Genomic DNA, 18,759 nt, shown 5'->3' with positions numbered 1-18,759 from the left:
AAGTTGAAAGATTAATTAAAAAATTCGAAACAAAGCAAAAAGCCACAACAAATAAAATACTCATAAAAAAGGAAAAAATTATCGAAAATAATTCAACATTTTACTCATTTTCTATGGAACGAGGTTGTGGTGGTTCATGGGGTGGGGTTGTGGAGGTTTAGGTCATTAGGTGCGGTGGGAAGAAAAACATAGCAAATGTTGGATTATTAGAAAATAATCGAAAGATAAGATTATTCGCAGCAAATGAGTTTAAGGGTGAATTATCTTCGATAATTTTTTCTAAAAAATATATTATCTTAAAGATCAATTATCTAAGGATCTCTAAAAATATAAGTTTGATAGTCCAACAAAGCATCCCATCAATCCACATCAACATAAAGCCTATCATTCACTTCAACCAATCATCGATCATTTCTTTTTGGATTCCCTATAATTTCTATAAAATTTCATTTATCCCACAAAATTTGCTTTATTGGTAACTTGAGAACAAACAAGAAAAGTGGATAAAAGTGATATATTACGGAAAAGTGAAAGAAATGTGTAAATAGATAAAAATGCAAAATAAATGTCTAATGAGAATCAAAAAAAAGTAACGAGTCATAGCTAAATAAACAAATTTGGTGCGGCATACTAAAAATAATTGTGGCAAGTTTTATGAGATGGAAGGAGAAGTATTATATTACTTCACACTTCTCACTCTAAACCGTACTTACTTTCTTAATATTAGCTAAGTTGAATAATCGTCCATTTCCACTTGCTAGCCATCCGACCTTATCTCTTATCTCACACTCTCTAACTAGTGGTTACATTCCTTATGCATCACCGTCGGGTAGCTTTTCTAGTGGTCACATTCCTTATGCATTCCCTGAAAAGTAGAACTTTGGAAGTCATTTGGACCATATATCACAGACTCGTATATCTTTTGGATTTCTTTGGTCGTCATAATATATTCCTCAGTTATTCAATTTTTAACCTTAGGTAAATCATCTTAGTTCTCATATTATAAATTTTTCTAGTTTCAACCAAAACAATTATCATTAACATTTTTTCTGTTTATTATCATTCATACATTTATTTAATTTTTTATTTCGAATTCATCCATTTTAAATATTTTACTTTGCGGTACCTCAAACCGAATAAGAAATTTGATATTCCATATAAAAAATTATTGTTCCAATTTCCATTTTCATGTGATGGAGTATACTACTTGTATATCATACTAGGATTCTACCCGTGTTATGCGCGGATTCATTAAAAATATTTATTTTAATACTTACTATAAAGCAACATATATATATAAATATGTATATATATATATATGTTTTATATTTTAATTTTATATAACTAAATTGAGTATAAAATAATGATAATAAAGAGGAAAATTGAGTGTGTATATATATATATATATATATATATATATATATATATATATATATATATATATATATATATATATATATATATATATATATATATATATATATATATATATATATATATATATATATATATATATATATATATATATATATGTTTTATATTTTAATTTTATGTAGGATCAAATAAAGAGGATTTTAAAATGAGAAGGGTGAGAAGGATTTTTGTTTGATTTTTTGTTTGGTTACTATATGTACAAAAAAGGATATTATGTTATAAATTAAGAACGTTTTAAAAATTATTTCATAGATATCTTACTGTGTAACATAGTTACTTTTACAATTATGAGTTTTTGGCTCAATCGTGACCATAAATTTTTTTTATTTTAGTGAAATTAAGTATGTAAAGTCCTTCTTACCCTTCTCATTTTCAACCCCTTTTCAACGGATCCCTCCCCTATATATATATATATATATATATATATATATATATATATATATATATATATATATATATATATATATATATATATATATGTTTTATATTTTAATTTTGTATAACTAAATTGAGTATAAAATAATGATAATAAAGAGGAAAATTACCTATAAGAAGACTAGGGTCACATTCTTTTTCTAAAATTTTATTGAAAGACATAATTTTTATCTCATAAGGTGGTACTACTAAATCGTGACATACTCTTAAGGAAGTATACTTTGCAAAATAAATTTTATATTCATGTTCTGAAACCTTATAATCACTCTTGTTTTTGTAAATTTTAACGTTGCTCAAGTAATATGATTTTCTCTTTCCTTATTCAAGATCCATAAGTTTCATAATTGTAGTACGCAATGGAGGCTTGAATTGTAATACTCTGAGATTGGCAAAAAAATATATAAGAGACACTGATTAATATAATATTGTAGCAGTAATTAGTGAGAGTAAACCTTTTAAATTGATTGATAAATTACATAATTCCTTTTGTTAAATGACAAAATATTTTACCTTATTATCCATCAACCATCAAGATCATGTGTAACGCATTTCTTTTACCTTGTCACTTACCCACATCTTCCATTGATTTCCTTGTATATATGACTTTAGCCTTATTTTGAACAAACCCTTTGATTTTTTAATCTCAGATGTTTTTTAAATGGTAAACTCATTTTTCCATCAGTAAATAAATATTGCTTTGTAATTTGACCAATATTTTAAGTGATATCTAATATCATCAAATAATGAGTGTATATTTATAGTGGTACAAGCTTTCAATGTTGTATCACATAATAATAATACCAAATGTTAGTATCAATTAATAATACTAAATGTTGGTATGAATAAGAATTATTATTATATTGCTATAATAATAATAATCATCAATGTAGAAATATATCATTGGGATTCGGAAAGAGGAATAGAATGAAAAATAATGGGAGGAGTTAGAGTAGTGCTTTAAAGGATAGTTCTCCGTTTTGAAATACTCGCTACATTTCTATTATTGATATTATTTATCGTTTAAGTTTATTTTATATATTACGGCTATTGTGTAAGAAAAAATATAGCAAAGTGAGATCTTGTTTAGATTGTCTAATCGCATACTTTTATAATATTAACTTTTTATAATTTTTAGACGTGTATAATTCGATATATAATTGATCAAAATAACGCATTAAATTTCGTAAAAAGTTAAATGTATCAAATATATGGAACGGAGGAAGTATTCAGGGTGAAAAAGACATTTAGACTTGCACTAAAGTAATGTAATTAACTATTCCAATTCCAAATACCATGAAATCGCAAATCGTCAAAAGTTTAGTAGTGTTTTACTCTAAAATTGAGGTAATTAAAAAATAAAAGAGACATTTACACTTGCACTAAAGTAAATAAACTATTCCAATTCCAAATACTATGGAATAGCAAATCACAAAAGGTTAATAGTGTTTTACTCTAACACTAATTGAGGTAATTAAAAAATAAAAGAGACATTTACACTTGTTCTAAAGTAAAAAAACTATTGCAATTTCAAACAGCATGCAATAGCAAATTGTCAAAGGGTTGATAGTGTTTTACTTTAAGACTAATAGAGGTAATAAATAATGTAAGAATACAAAGGGTAGTAAATTAAGTAGGTGACACAAATACTTAGATAAAGTAACAAATAACACAATTGATTTATGAAGTGACAAATGTCAAAACAATTGATTCATAAAGTGACAAATTGACAAATGACAAAATAATTAATTTATGAACCGGCAATGACAACAATATTTATCAATTAGTAGAAGTAGATTATATGATGAGTAATTCACTTGGTCTAATCAGCAAAAAAATCAAATTGAGCACAAATTCTTCCACAAAACAAAATCATTTCAAAATGAAATCTTGGGTTTGTTTGAGAAACCGAAAAGCTGCAAACATCCCGTGTTAGTGCAACAGTACTGGAATGCATTAACAACGTTCATTTTTTCATCAATAATATAATTTCTTTCTCGAAAATCACCCATTAATTTGAGTGAGATTATATATATCCTTTAATTAAATTGGCCCAAAAAAATTAAGCTAATAATTAAAACTCAAAACTCAATACGTAACTCTATCAATCATGAATTCGTGATGTGATTTTGGTATTTAAGGTGTCCTATTTTTGGAATGGAGATCCAATTTTGTTTTATCAAGAGATTTGAGTGAGTTTGGATATTAATTATTCGTTATTAGCTGATGATTGAATTATTTAATTTTTTTGATTAACTGTTAATTTTAAATTTATCTAGTTGTTAAGCCAAATGTATAAGTTGGCTTGTAATAGAGATATTAGATAAAATTAGTTGTTAGTTAATTGTTTCTTTAAGGCCTCTTATGAACATGCAAAAACGATTGACTACTTTTAAAATGCCACCATTTTGGGCTACAAGTTTTGGCTTTTTGATTTCCAAATGATCAGGTGCATGGCACGGTATTCTAAAGCTCAAATTTTGTGTAAATAAGAAAAAGGCTTATGAAAGAACTGGTTAAGACTGTATTAATAATCTAAAATAAAAAAAAAACCGATCAAAATATCATTTTTACTCTATTTTGAAACCATGTTTATTAGTTAGCTTTTAAAAATCTTTTGAGTGCTTGTTTGATCAAACTCCTTATGAGTGCTTGTTTGGTGTTCCCCCTTCCTATGATCACGTGCGTGTTTTTGGATGTTTGTGTTATGCCACTTCACGGTCTCGTGGTCGTGATAAGTTTGATTCTAGATCCCGGAGATGTATTTTGGTCGGGTATCCTTTTGGTAAGCGTGGTTGGCGTTTATATGATATAGAGACACATGAAATATTTGTGAGTCGGGATGTTCGTTTCTTTGAGGATACATTTCCCTATCTTGATTCTCTATCCGTCAATGTCCGCACTCATCTTGAAAATTATTTTACCCACCCTCACCTTTGGGATGATGATGATTTGTGTGAGTCATGTGATGATGCCCGATTTTTTGATGACCCACTGCCGGCAGCAGGTACTTCGGATATGCTGCTAGCGCCTCCTGTCACGGATCCTCCAACCCTACGCCCAGCCACGGCAGCCCCTTTGTCCCCTGCTGCCTCGTCTCCTGCCGTACCTACAGAGGTGTGTGTGGGTGACATTTTATGTGATACTAGTCCGATTTTTAGGGGGAGTGGTTCTAGTGCAGCGAGTTCTTCTCCTGAACCAACTTTGGGTCGTGGTCATCGTGTGAAAGTTCCTTCTGTCAAGCTTCGAGATTATGTGACTAATACTGTGCTCAGTTTGAAAGTGACTCCTAAAGATATAGACCCTACTTGCTCTCCTATTCCTGCTCCTTCACGTTCTTCAGGTATTTCCTTTGACATTGCTTGTTATGTTGATTATAACAAATTTTCTGTAAAACATAAATTCTTTTTAGTTGCAGTCACAAAAGCACAGGAACCAAAGTCTTATCGGGGAGCAATCAAAGATCAAGTTTGGTGTACAGCTATACAGGAAGAAATTATGGCTTTTGAGAGAAATAGTACTTGGAGTACTTGCCCCCAGGAAAACGTGCTCTTAGCAGTGGTTGGGTGTATAAAACTAAGTATACATCCTCTGGTGACATTGAATGTTGCAAGGCTCGTTTGGTGGTGCATGGGAATAGGCAAGTGGAAGGAGTTGATTATAATGAGACCTTTGCTCCTGTAGCCAAAATGGGCACTGTTCGCTTATTACTTGCAGTCGCTGTCTCTCTTAACTGGGAACTTCATCAAATGGACGTACATAATGCTTTCCTGCACGGGGACTTAGATGAAGAGGTTTATATGTTGCCTCCTCCTGGTTATTGTAATCCTACTTCTGGGAAGGTGTGTAGGTTGCGGAAATCATTATATGGTCTTCGTCAAGCTCCTCGACAATGGTTTGCCAAACTCTCTCAAGCCCTTACTTCTTATGGTTTTAAGAACTCATATGCTGATTATTCCCTTTTTAGCTATATTCAGGGAGTGGTTTCTTTGCATGTGTTGGTTTATGTGGATGATCTGATTATTGCTGGCTCTTCTCATGAGGCTGTGGTGAACTTAAAACAATACTTGAATTCTTGTTTTCATATGAAGGATCTTGGCAAACTGAAGTATTTTTTGGGCATTGAAGTTGCTCATAGCCCTGCAGTTTTATTCCTTTCTCAAAGGAAGTATGCCTTGGATTTATTGACTGAAGCAGGTATGCTTGGTTGTAAACCTATTGATACTCCTATGGAGCAAAATCATCGTCTAGCTTCCGCTGAGGGTAATCCCTACTCTAATCATGAGAAATATCGCCGTATTATGGGGCGCTTAGTATACTTGTCTGTTACTAGGCCTGAGTTGAGTTATGCTGTTCATACTCTTGCACAATTTTTAGGTTGTCCCCAGGTATGTCATTGGGAAGCGGCTATTCGTGTGTTGCGTTATTTGAAGGGCAGCCCTGGTCAAGGTATTGTTTTACGTCCTATGAAGGATATGTGTTTGACTGCTTTTTGTGATAGTGATTGGGCTGCGTGCCCTTTGACTCGCCGTTCCCTGTCCGATTATTTGGTTTTCTTGGGTCGTTCTCTTGTGTCTTGGAAGACTAAGAAGCAACCAACTGTGTCTCGCTCTTCTGCTGAAGCTGAGTATCGTTCCATGGCCGTTACTACTTGTGAATTGAAATGGTTAAAATCATTGCTTTCTTCTCTTGGCATTCTTCATTCTCGACCCATGCACTTGTATTGTGATAGTCAATCGGCTTTACATATTGTTCGTAATCCTGTTTTTCATGAGCGCACCAAACACATTGGTGCTGATTGCCATTTTGTGAGCGACGAATTGATTTCTGGAATCTTGTTACTAAACATGTTCCTACAGGTCATCAATTAGCAGACATTTTGACTAAAGCTCTTGGTAAGCGACAGTTCAGTTTTCTTTTGCACAAGTTGGGCATTTGTGATTTACATGCACCAACTTGAGGGGGAGTGTTAGGAATATTCAGATTGTGAAAATATTCCTTTGTATATTTTAAGAAAGAATATATTTCCTAGAATCCTTATTTTCCTTATTTACTTGTATTCTATGGACTACATATTGTGAATTAATGAGAAGAAAAGGGAGAGACAAATAAATCCCAAATTACAGTTTATCATTTGGCGCTTATTTTGATTATTTGATCAATCAACATTTACTATCAAAATGTTGAATATTAATAGAAGTGATTGTTTTTTTAAAAGAATGCTACTCGGTATCTTTAATTTGTATCATGGTACAAATAAAGTGTTTTTAAGAGAAAAATAAAATTACAATTAATTAATAAATAAAAATAGAGTTTAAATTATGTGGATATAATATTCAAAAATTATTGTATAGGATGGAATATCATTTAGGTTATCCAAGTATAATATTATATCACACCAATATCATTAAGTAAAATTACAATTAATAAATAAAAATAGAGATTAAATTCTGTGGATATATTATTAAAAAGTTATGGTCTATTATAATTTGAATGAAAGGTGTGTAATTCTTTGACCCCTTTGAAAATGTAAAGGTTTTCAAAATATATCTGATGACTTGATATTTATTCGGCCTTGTAATCAAATCCGATTAAACTGACTTAGAAATAAATTTATAATTATGTAAAAATCAACTCGAAAGATTCAATTTTAAAACAATCCAAAATACCTAACCCAATGACCCGTATTAACACTCATTTAGGCCGTCCAAAACAGGACAATTTGAAATGTATAAGACAATTTATCAAAAAATGAAAAAAATAGTATAAGTTTCAACTTTATTCCAAAAGTAAGCGTGAAATTTTCAAACCTGAGGTTTGGAGCTGTTCGCAATTCGTAACTGCGAACAGGTCAAAAAAGACAAAATAGCTAACTGCAAACAGTTATTTGACCTGCTTTTGTGGAGCATACTGTTCGGAGTTACTAACTGCGAAGAAATCAAAACTGGTCAAATAGCTGTTTGTAGTTAGTAACTGCGAACAACTATTTTGTCTTTTTTGACCTGTTCGCAGTTACTAACTGCGAACAGCGTAAATCTCAGGTTTCAGAATTTCACGCTTACTTTTGGAATAAAGTTGAAACTTATACTATTTTGTTTATTTTTTGATAAATTGTCTTATACATTTTCCCAAAACAGATTATTACTAACTGCGACATATGGGTCAACTATAAAGTCGCTGTTAGTAACAGCGACCTTATGCGTGCCTAAATACTGAATCAAAGGTAAAATGAGGAAGGAGGAAGAAGGCTGCTGTATTTAGGCACATATAAAGTCGCTGTTACTAACAGCGACTTTATAGTTGACCAGTCATCCCATATGTCGCTGTTAGTAATAGCGACTTTACCCTTGACTAAATTTTTTGACCATTTTTTTATACTCACTGTTAGTAACAACGATTACGTACTGAGCCTAGCTTTGGGGTCAAAGACACTTATTTTGAGAATAAAATTTTGCCGAAACTTATTTTTTGATTAAAGTCATTAAAAAATCTTAGTTTTTTAAAATTTCCCATGCTTTCACCCGTCAATCTCAATCTCAAAGGAAGTAGACCATGAACTTTGGCCCAAATTCTTTTGTCTAACTATTTATATGGTAGTTCAAATGATTTTGTGAATTTTTATTATCTGATTTTTTTTTTTGATGGGTTTGTTATCTGATTTTGTGTTGCCATTTTATGTGTTTTTTTCTGGTAAATATTCTAAGGTTATAAAATAATACATATATTTAATAATTCAATAAAAATTTATTTTTATTAATTTTAAGCAAAATATTATTCCTGAGAAATATAAAATATTCTCTATTATAGATATAATATTCAAGTTCAATATTGATTTAGTTTAATTACAAAAAAGCTAATAGTAAATAGTAACAACAAAAATAATATACTATGTGCATTTACACGGAAAATTAATCTAGTAATTGCATAAAACATACTCCAAATTGATTAATAAATAATACAAAAGTTTTATATGAACCTTCTTATCATAACACGAACTCAATACAATTAGTTTGCTTCACTAATTGATCACTTTAATATTATAATTAATCATTTTAAATTTATAAGTAACGACTTTAATATTTTTAAAAAGTGACCTGTTTTAAAACTATAAGTGATCAATTTAAGGTTATAATGATCACTATCAATCTAAGACTATAAAAAATAATCACTCTAAAATTATAAATAATTATTTTAAATTTATATTTAATTAGATAAAAATTATAAATAATCAGTTTAAAATTATAAATATATATTTAGTGAGTTTAATAAAAATAATTTGAAGGTAAAACCAATTGATGAAAAATTGTGTAAAACTTAACCAAAAAACATTATAATGAAGTTATAGTTGTTGTTATTGTGGAATATTGACTTGTTTTGGAAGCCACATTATGTAATATTCTAATAAATAAATAGATATACAACGAATTTTCTCATTTAATAAAAAAAAGTTCAAGTGTTATTCCAAATATTCTCTATTGATTGTCTCCCTCTCTTCGTCTCTCACAAAACTATTAATATATTTTTCCTCTTCAAAACCAGCTATGTAAGGCTAGAAATTTTCTTTTCTTTTCTTTTCAATTAATAAAATTTATGTATTATTTATATACTCCTATAAAATATTAAATGAGAGAGTGGAAGAATAAACCAAAGAAATATAGAGAAAAAAAAAAGAAGAGAAAAGAGAGAAAGAAAGAGCCTTGTAGAGGATGACCTCATCCTCTCTTCTTCCTCTTCTTATCATTCCTCTTCTTAGATCTTAGTTTACGCATCTGGGTTCCTTTCAAACGGTGTGTATCTCTTTCTAATCATATCTTCAATTGAATCTTTCCCTTTTATTCAATCATATTGTGTCTGGGTTTTGTTTGATTTTTTTTTTTTATATTTTTTTTTTATTTTGATTGAGTTTTAGGAATGCTAGATTGATATATCCTTGATCCAATGTCCCTGAATTCAATTGCCAATCACCCGATTTTTGGTTGATCGGAATTATAACTGGATTCTTCACATTTTACATAAAAAGGTGAATTTTTTTTTTATCATGGATTTAGTTCAGTTCTTACATTTAGACATAATTGATGGTTTAACTGAGATGGGCATTTGAAATTTGTTTATTTTGAAATTTGATCAAGATTGTATCTGGGTTCTGCTCCTTCAACATAGAAAAGTAAAATGATTATCATGGATTTAGCTCAGTTCTTGCATTCAGACTTGAATTGATGATTTTTCTCAACTGGGCATTTAAAATTTGTTTAATTTGAAATTTGATCAGAATTGTATCTGGGTTTTGCTTAATTCCATGAAATAGGTGAAATTTTTATTCTGGATTTAATTTAGCTTTTGCAAATTGGTGATGTTTGTGAACTGATGAGCATTTAAAATTTGATTGATTTGATCTTGTTTGAGATGATTAGCGGTACAGTTTTGTTTTTATATTAATCTTAGGTAAGATTTTATGTTGTTAAATGTTTAAGTTTTTTTATATTATTCGGTGATGAGAAATGTAGGATCATTTTATGAGGTTTTTGATGGTATTTTGATTGAATTGCAGAAGAAAAATAACAAAAATAAAATGCAGTCAGATCTTGGTAAGCTTTTCATTGGTGGGATTTCATGGGACACAGATGAGAATAAGTTGAAGGAGTATTTTGGACAATATGGAGAAGTGGTGGAGGCTATGATCATGAGGGATCGTACCACAAATCGTGCCCGTGGATTTGGTTTTATTGTCTTTGCTGATCCTGTTGTTGCTGAGAGAGTTGTGATGGAAAAACACATGATTGACGGCAGAACAGTGAGTAGAATTGTTTGTCATTGTTAGATGTTATATACAAAATGAATATATTTTTTGAATCGTACATTTGATTCTTCTATTGATGGCATCAGGGTAATGAAATATTGTTGTTGTTGTATATTTGATTCTTATGCATTAGTATGTTAGTAATTGCTAGTTGCTAAGTTTCTAAGTTGCTTCGACGTAATAAGCCAGTTTGCGGCCTGTATAGCTTGAAACTTGTTGTATATACTAGGGTAAGATGGTGATAACAGTGTTTCAGATGTTTGAACTAAATGTTGGATTGACTTTGGCTGATTTGTGATGAATTGTGTTTCAATTGACCTTTTGGAGTAGGTTGAAGCAAAGAAAGCAGTCCCTAGGGATGATCAGCAGATTTCGAATAGGAACAATAATCTCATCCATGGATCTCCTGGTCCTGGACCTACCAAAAAGATTTTTGTAGGAGGTTTAGCGTCTACAGTTACCGAGAGTGATTTCAAGAAGTACTTTGAGCAGTTTGGTATCATTACTGATGTTGTGGTAATGTATGATCATAACACCCAAAGGCCAAGAGGGTTTGGTTTCATCACTTATGACTCAGAAGATGCTGTAGATAGTGTGTTGCAGCAAACTTTCCATCAACTCAATGGAAAAATGGTAGAGGTTAAGCGGGCAGTACCAAAAGAGCTATCCCCAGGCCCGAGTCGCAGCCCCCTAGTAGGATACGGTAGTTATGGTATGAGTAGGGCTAGCAACTTCATCAATAGTTATGCTCAAGGTTACAATCTTAACTCTATTGCAGGATATGGTAGACTTAATCCTCTTGTTACTGGTCGAACCGGTCTTCCCCCATTTGGTAATCCTGGATTTGGAATGAGTATGAATATGGAGCCAGGATTGAATGCTAGCTATGGTGCAAACTCTAACTTCAGCAACAGTCTGGGTTTTGGCCGTGCTTTGGGACCTTTTTTTAATGGCAACTCGAACAGATACAACACTCCTATTGGGTTTAATGTGGGTAATACAAGAGGTGATTCTCTGGCAAACTCAGCAGCAAGAAATGTCTGGGGAAATGGTTCTTTTAGCAGTCCCGCAAATCCGGTCAGTCCTGGAGCTTTTTTAGGATCTGGTAGTGGCAATTTCAGTGCCTCACTCGGAAATAATGGAGCTAACTGGAGTTCATCTTCTTCCGTATCCCAAGGTGGCAGTATTAATCCTGGATATAGCAGTGGAAATCTTGGTTATGGTTTTAATGATGGTTATGGATTGGGAAGTGAGGGTTACGGAAGAACTCATACTTCGGATTCAGCTCCAGCTGCTACTTTTGCTGCATCCACAGGTGGTTTTGATACACCTTATGGAGACCTATATCGTGGTGGGTCAGGTTATGGTGATTCAACATGGCGCTCTAGCTCTCCTGAGCTTGAGGGATCTGGTTTTGGTCTCGGCAATGCAGCTGCAGATATTGCTTCCAGAACTTCTGATGGTTTGATTGGAGGATACGGTGCGGCAAATAGACAAGCAAATAGAGGTATAACTACTTTCACTGCCTTGTTATTTCATAATTTCATTATTCTGCCTTAGCAGAGAGCGAATTGTTAAATATAGCATGTCAAGCTCCTAGATTAGATGAGGTTTCTAGAGAATATAGATAACTTATAAGCAGTGTAAACTTCAAGAATTCTATGAAAAACTTGACTTCCAACAATCATAGTCTTGGACATGGCTAAATAAACAAAAAAACTTGCTTTTGACGCACCTAGCTTCAACAATTATAGTCTGGTCAGGTGCTTACTCATGCTCCTTTCCCTTAGGCTACTTTTTGGTGGAGCAATTAAAATTGTAGGACACCTTTTTAATGCCATTATGATTGACTGTTGGCTTTTCCTATGCCGTATTGTGTATATATAAGTTCATCCTCTTTTATCTTCCTAACTTGATCCGTTATTATAATTTTAAAAACTTTCTACCCATCTATTTCTTTGGGATTGATGGGGTTTCTTGGGCGATAACAAGCTAATTAACTTATGTCTGTGTCATGATCTCGACTATTAGTAAGATAATAGTTTGAAGTTGAAATTCGTTTATTCTCTCTTGTGGTGAATAGGAACTAATCAAGTGGTTTATCTAACCGACCTTAACTTTTTGGGATTAAGGCTTTGGCGTTGTTGTCTAGTATTAAAAAGTCGAGTGTATAATTTTTGGCTACATTTTCCTTTTCAAGCTTAAGTTAGGTAAGATTACAAAGGGTTTGGTCTATATGGTCTGGTCTTTTGGGTTGGGGTCATGTCACCCATTGCATTAGAGGAAGCTAATATTGGTATTGTCCAAACTCCAAACTATTTCTGATATTTGATCTCGTTGGAGGACTTGTAGCGTGTGTTTTGATCTGTCTCTACTGGAGAATTTCGCAACAGATTTTTGAGCCTAATAGCGATCATCCACTTTTGTCACTTTGATCATCTACTTCTTTTTTCTTTAATAATTAGTAAATTAGAGTCCCTTATATCGATGGAGCCAAAGATGTATAGTCTTTTGGTTTTAGATTATAATGGACTATATTAAATGACTCGTTAAAACATGTGCACTTCTTATTTACATAAGTAGTTGACGATGTCTGCTACCGAGCGTCATTTGAAAACAACTTCTATGTTATCACTTATCAGTTGCGCTAACAAGGGTAAGGTTTTGTACGTATAACCCCCCAAACCTCCTCGTATGTGGGAGCCTTTTGATGGCGTTGGGGATGTGGAATGTTAATAATTAGCAACTCGTTGGGGCATTTCTTTTGTAGTTACCATTACATTTTGGATCAATTTTTTGACAATCAGCTGTTAGGCCTCTCGGGTATTTGTACAAATTTTGGTCTCTCAACTTGGTGTTTGCTCTTGTAAGCGTAAACTTCTGCTTAATCTCTAGGCATTTAGTATGTTATAATATTTGCTTGTTTTCAGCTTCATTGCTCCAAAAGCCAAAAGTGTGTTCGTTATTTGATGCTAGAAGATACAACGCTTTTTTCACGTGCTAAAGAAATTTTGTAATTTACAAATTATCTCGATTTTTTTGGTGATTGATGGTGTTATACATGGTATCTTTATGACAAATGTGATTGTCTTTTATCCTCTGAGATCTAATCTATGCTATTCTTATATCCCCGGGAAAAGATTCATCATCATCATCATCATCATTATCATCATTATCATCATCATCATCTTCAACCCAATATCCCGCTCGAAAACAGGGTCTGGGTGAGGGAAGGTGACGAACAATCCATACCCGTACTCCCTTGAGAGGGAGTACTAGTGTCTTCTGCTAGATTGAGAGCTGCATTACATTTATAATAATTATACGTTCTAATGTTTTTCTTCTAATGTATCTCTTGTCAGGAATTGCAGCATATAAGAGGCCATTCGAGCATCCCTCAGTAAGACTGTGAGTTCGTACATCCCTCATTAATGTATCTCGGTTTATAAAGAAATTCTGCATATGGTAGTAACAAGGATCTCTTCTCAGTATACCGAGTCAGTAAGGTTCGGGACTTGAACTATTTTTCTTCTTCCCTTCAAAGCTAGGTTTTTGGCATTTGGTTGAGTTGTAAAATCAGATTGCGGGATATACTCGAAACGTTCATTCAGGATTAGATCATCAGTGCACGATAAGTGAGGGTGCAAGCGATAGCATATCAGATATAGATCAGTGTTTTTTCTGCGTTTCGTTTTCTTGATTTTCTTATCCAAGAATTTTTATTTTTTACTTGTTTTAACATGCTGTAACGACTAGACTAGTTAGTCGAATTTCATGTATCAGTTCATATATTTACTAGTTTTTCCTCGAATTGTATGTCCCGAGGTGTTGTTCTATTTTGATTTATAGTGTGAAACAATAGAGGGATACCCATTTAGGATTCCCTTAAAATAAGCTTACTTGATAATCAAAAATCATTTGGGTTTGAATATGAGAATTTCTCTCTGTTGTTGAAACAAATTGAAAAATTCGATTGTTTACAATGAAATGAATGTTAAGAATTCTGATCACCTTTCGTTTTCTACGTTCTTTTTGTATTTGTGCAGAGAAAAGCGAAGTTTCCTCTTATAGCAATTAGCATCTGCCCCTTTTCCTTTGCTTTAATTGATTCTTAGATACTTTCTTATCTATCTTTCCCTTTTTTCTTTTCTAACAACTTGACTGCATTATACAACCATCAAGACTTTAGCCTATTGGTGATAAGCTCCACCTTCCAATTTGGAACTCTAGTGTTCGAATAGAACGTTGGGAGAGGAATGGGGTGTGCGGAGGTCCCGAAGTTATGGTTGTAATTGTTCTAAACGAGCGAGGACCTTTGTGGGGACGTCTAGGAATTATGGTTGTAATTGTTCTAAACGAGCAAGGACCATTGCGGCTGCTGGGAGGTCTAACGGCCGTTTGGTTAATGGTACTAAATGGTGGTAATGGGAATGAGTTATAATGTAAATTTTCTTGCTATGTATCATGTTATTACCATGGTAATGAAAGTTTGATCATAAAAAAGTTTGTTTGTTCACAATTTTTCATTACCACCTAATACCACATGTTTAAGTGGTAATAAATTGGAATGAATTTTGTGAAGAAAATGAGCTTGTTGAAGGAGAATAAGTATGGTCATTACATTTATCAAGTGATATTCTTACCAAAATTACACTAACATTCCATTATCATTCTCACCATTTAGTACCGGTTACCAAACGGGCCGTTAGAGTTATGGTTCTAATTGTTCTAAACGAGGAGGACTATTGTGGGGAGGTCTACGAGTTATGGTTGTAATTGTTCTAAACGAGCGAGGACAATTTAGAGGTCCTTCGGTAAGTTCTAAATGAGCAAGGACAGTTCGGAGGTCCTTCATCTTACCTTATCGCCTTTTCCTGTTTGAAAAAACTGTAAATATCCATACGAACATTCAATGTGAGATTTGATAAATAGTAGCAATTTATTCACTCCTCTTTTTGTTGTACATTGTAAAATACCATGTCCATTTTGAATTATTGTTTTATAGATATTGAGTGTTATTTCATTTAAAGATGTACCTTCATTGCTAGATAGATAGGCCGAATAAAGTATATGATTGACGATGATCTTTCACGTTAAAGAGTTACTTTTGTGAGAGATCGTCTCTCGGTGAGATGACCTTAAATAAGGAGTCTATATTTTCATAGTATGTATTAAATGAATTATATATAAGATACGTTTTTCGGTGAGACAATCTCAAACAAGAATTTGTGTTGATAATATGTTGATCCAAGACTAAATATGCGAGACAAAAATGTCCATATCTTTATGGAAGTGACAAAAACCATAGGATTCCTAGGCATCGATCTTCTTCAATTATTATGGTTGTTTGTGCTTCAGATGGAGAAAGAGAGTCATTTATATACTTAATAACAACATAGAGGTATTCTTGTGTGTGGACTGTGGTCATTGACTCATTATGTTCGTGGGTTATAGATTTTATTGGATACATCGCGCACTCAATTCTGAATTTTGGGGTCTAGTTTCAATTTTGTATGGGTTGAAGTCAAAAATTTGAATGGATTTAGTTTTGGGTTTTGGGTCTTTAGACTCTGATCCGACCTACATATGATTACTAGACCCGTTTAAGATTTAGATCGGCCATAACTCTCATTCAATTTAAAACTTATTTTTGAAGATTTGAAAATACTGAAATTATGTTTTATGAAAATTACAGTTTCTGTATTGTTTTTGATGGTGTAACTTCTTCTTTATACACATAGGCACTATTCTATTTTAGGAAACTAACAATATCATCATTATTCATGAAGGTAACTGTCTAACATACTCTATAACTGTATAATAAAAGTCTTCATTCCAATAATTTTAAACCTATATTGTATTTATTTTGAACTCAATTTATAGTTATATATACAATCAATGGAAAAAGGTAAAATTTTTAAAATAAGATCCTTTATGAATCCATTTAGGACTTTATACCCATTCAATTCGAGGGGTCTAAGATTAAAATTTTCATACCCTAAAGGTTTAGATAGGTCCGGGTTAAAAAGAAATAATTAAATTTGATCAATAAAGAATAGTTTTCAACCAAAAAACTTTATAATGAATTATTCTTATCATTGTGGAATATAACTTGTTTGGAAGCCATATTGTATCTTAAACCAATTTTCTCAAACATTTTTATTTCAAGTGTTATTTTAATTACCAAACGTTATCTATTGATTTTCTCCCTCTCTTTGTCTCTAACAAAATTAATAGTAATATATTTTTTGTGCGCTATATAAACACAATTTGAGATGCGCCCTTTAGGTTTAAAGATATTATTTATTTATAATTTTAAAAAATTTATAAGCTAGTCTTATGATAAGTCTAGATGGAACACAAAAAACGATAATTTTATAAGTTAAATGCATGTGGATGACAATGTAAATATGAACATAAAGATGGGTTAGATTATGATGGTAGACGCAATCTAACTCTAAATAAAGAAGAATGATAAATTAGTCTGAGTTATCATATAATTTATTAAAGAATTAAAAAATGATCGTTGTTCCTTTATTCCTAATTATAAATGTTTAAGGAAAGAGATTTTGAATTCAAATAATACATACATACAGGGCGAAGCTACACCGGGGGCAGAGGAAGGCCCGACTCCCTTGTCGAAAATGTGATCCTTTGTATCCCCCTTACTAATCTTATGATATATAGTTTAGAGAGTGTAAAAATATTAAAACCATTACTATAGCTCAATGGATTGAGTAACACATTTATAACATAAGGTCAAGATATCAAAATCCTAATTTAAACTAATCTTTTCTTTAATAAACTAATAAATTTATATTATAATATCATTACTCTTTTTATTTTATTATTTTACATTCATCCTTTTGTGTGTGTATATTTTTTTGCTATATTAATTTTAGTAGTATTTTTTTTGGAAACTTATTAATAGAGTCAAAAAAATATTTGGGTTTTTCCAAAATTGATATTTATAAGAAAGCTTCAATTGTATTTGTTTAATATAATTTTTTTATGATTTCAGTTCATTTCAATCTATATATTATTAATATTTTCATAATTTAACTAATTTTATATAGTAAATAATTTGCTCGTATATCAACTATTTAGCCCTCTCTAATTTCAAATTCTGGCTTCATCCCTACATACATATAAATGTCAGTTAATATATACTTTATTACATTTGGTCGTATCAATTAGATTTGTAGTTACGGAAACAGAACATAAATTTGAAAAAAATTATAGTTCTATGAATCTCAACTTATGTAATATTAAACCCACTCACATCAATTTATTTTGCAATTCAAACAATGATTTCGGAGATAGTATGCTAATTTTATATAAAATCATCTAAATAGATGATAACAGAAGTTCACAACCATAATAAATGACTAAATAACAAAGATATCAATGGAATTTCATCCGTCAGATCTTAAATCAATGGTCCATTTTGCACGCGGTTCAGAACAAAAAATAAATTGTGATGTTTTCTTAATTAATATGTGATAGTTACTGTATAAACATGTGTTACTTGAAATTGTTATGTTTTCTAAATTAATATGTGATGCTTTCTTCATAAACATGTGTTACTAGATCTTTTGCTAAGACAACTTTCTTTAAGCCGTTAAATCTTAATTAATCAACGGTAGCTATTCCTTTCTATCCTTCATATTTTCACACCCCTTCTTATTGGATCTCTAATATATATATATATATATATATATATATATATATATATATATATATATATATATATTCTTGTATGAGACGGTCTCACCATGAGACATACCTCATATTTGGATTAAATTGCTATTAATAGAAGCTTTAGCTTATGGGCTTTTTTTGTTTTGAGGTCATCTTATCGTGAGATAGTCTCATATATATATATATATATATATATATATATATATATATATATATATATATATATATATATATATATATATATATATATATATATAAGTTGTATAATAATTTTACGAAATTTAAATTAACTGAATAGTTGATTGGAATTTTTTTTTGAAGTAAATATTTGATTGGAATTTGATTGCGTTAACTAAAGGAGTTGATCGCATTAATATTTAATATAATATACAATA

The 18,759-nt window shown here is 31.4% G+C and overlaps 1 protein-coding gene across 2 annotated transcripts; it reads left to right on the top strand.

The window, feature by feature from the left end:
• The first annotated feature begins 9,356 nt into the window (after positions 1 to 9,356).
• LOC130818371 (heterogeneous nuclear ribonucleoprotein 1-like) lies at positions 9,357 to 14,673 on the top strand. 2 transcript variants are annotated; one of them, XM_057684526.1, is made up of 5 exons: positions 9,357 to 9,653; positions 9,776 to 9,886; positions 10,415 to 10,657; positions 10,994 to 12,170; positions 14,026 to 14,673. In XM_057684526.1, exons 3-5 carry the CDS (start codon positions 10,436 to 10,438, stop codon positions 14,073 to 14,075), a joined length of 1,449 nt encoding a protein of 482 aa, XP_057540509.1. In that variant the 5' UTR covers positions 9,357 to 9,653; positions 9,776 to 9,886; positions 10,415 to 10,435; the 3' UTR covers positions 14,076 to 14,673. The 2 variants fall into 2 exon arrangements, with proteins under 2 accessions (XP_057540509.1, XP_057540510.1); XM_057684527.1 differs by lacking the exon at positions 9,776 to 9,886.
• Positions 14,674 to 18,759: the final 4,086 nt, after the last annotated feature.

The sequence above is a fragment of the Amaranthus tricolor genome, chromosome 7 (assembly GCF_026212465.1).
Source record: "Amaranthus tricolor cultivar Red isolate AtriRed21 chromosome 7, ASM2621246v1, whole genome shotgun sequence".
NCBI lineage: Eukaryota > Viridiplantae > Streptophyta > Magnoliopsida > Caryophyllales > Amaranthaceae > Amaranthus > Amaranthus tricolor.
Note: the sequence above shows the minus strand (reverse complement) of the source record. Positions and strands in the feature narration are given on the sequence as shown.

Bases quoted from the DNA above. Each gene is read 5' to 3' on its own strand.
- LOC130818371 (XM_057684527.1), top strand. From the start codon at position 10,436: ATGCAGTCAGATCTTGGTAAGCTTTTCATTGGTGGGATTTCATGGGAC. The intron at 10,658-10,993 runs GTGAGTAGAATT...CTTTTGGAGTAG, and splicing joins ACATGATTGACGGCAGAACA to GTTGAAGCAAAGAAAGCAGT. The intron at 12,171-14,025 runs GTATAACTACTT...ATCTCTTGTCAG, and splicing joins AAATAGACAAGCAAATAGAG to GAATTGCAGCATATAAGAGG.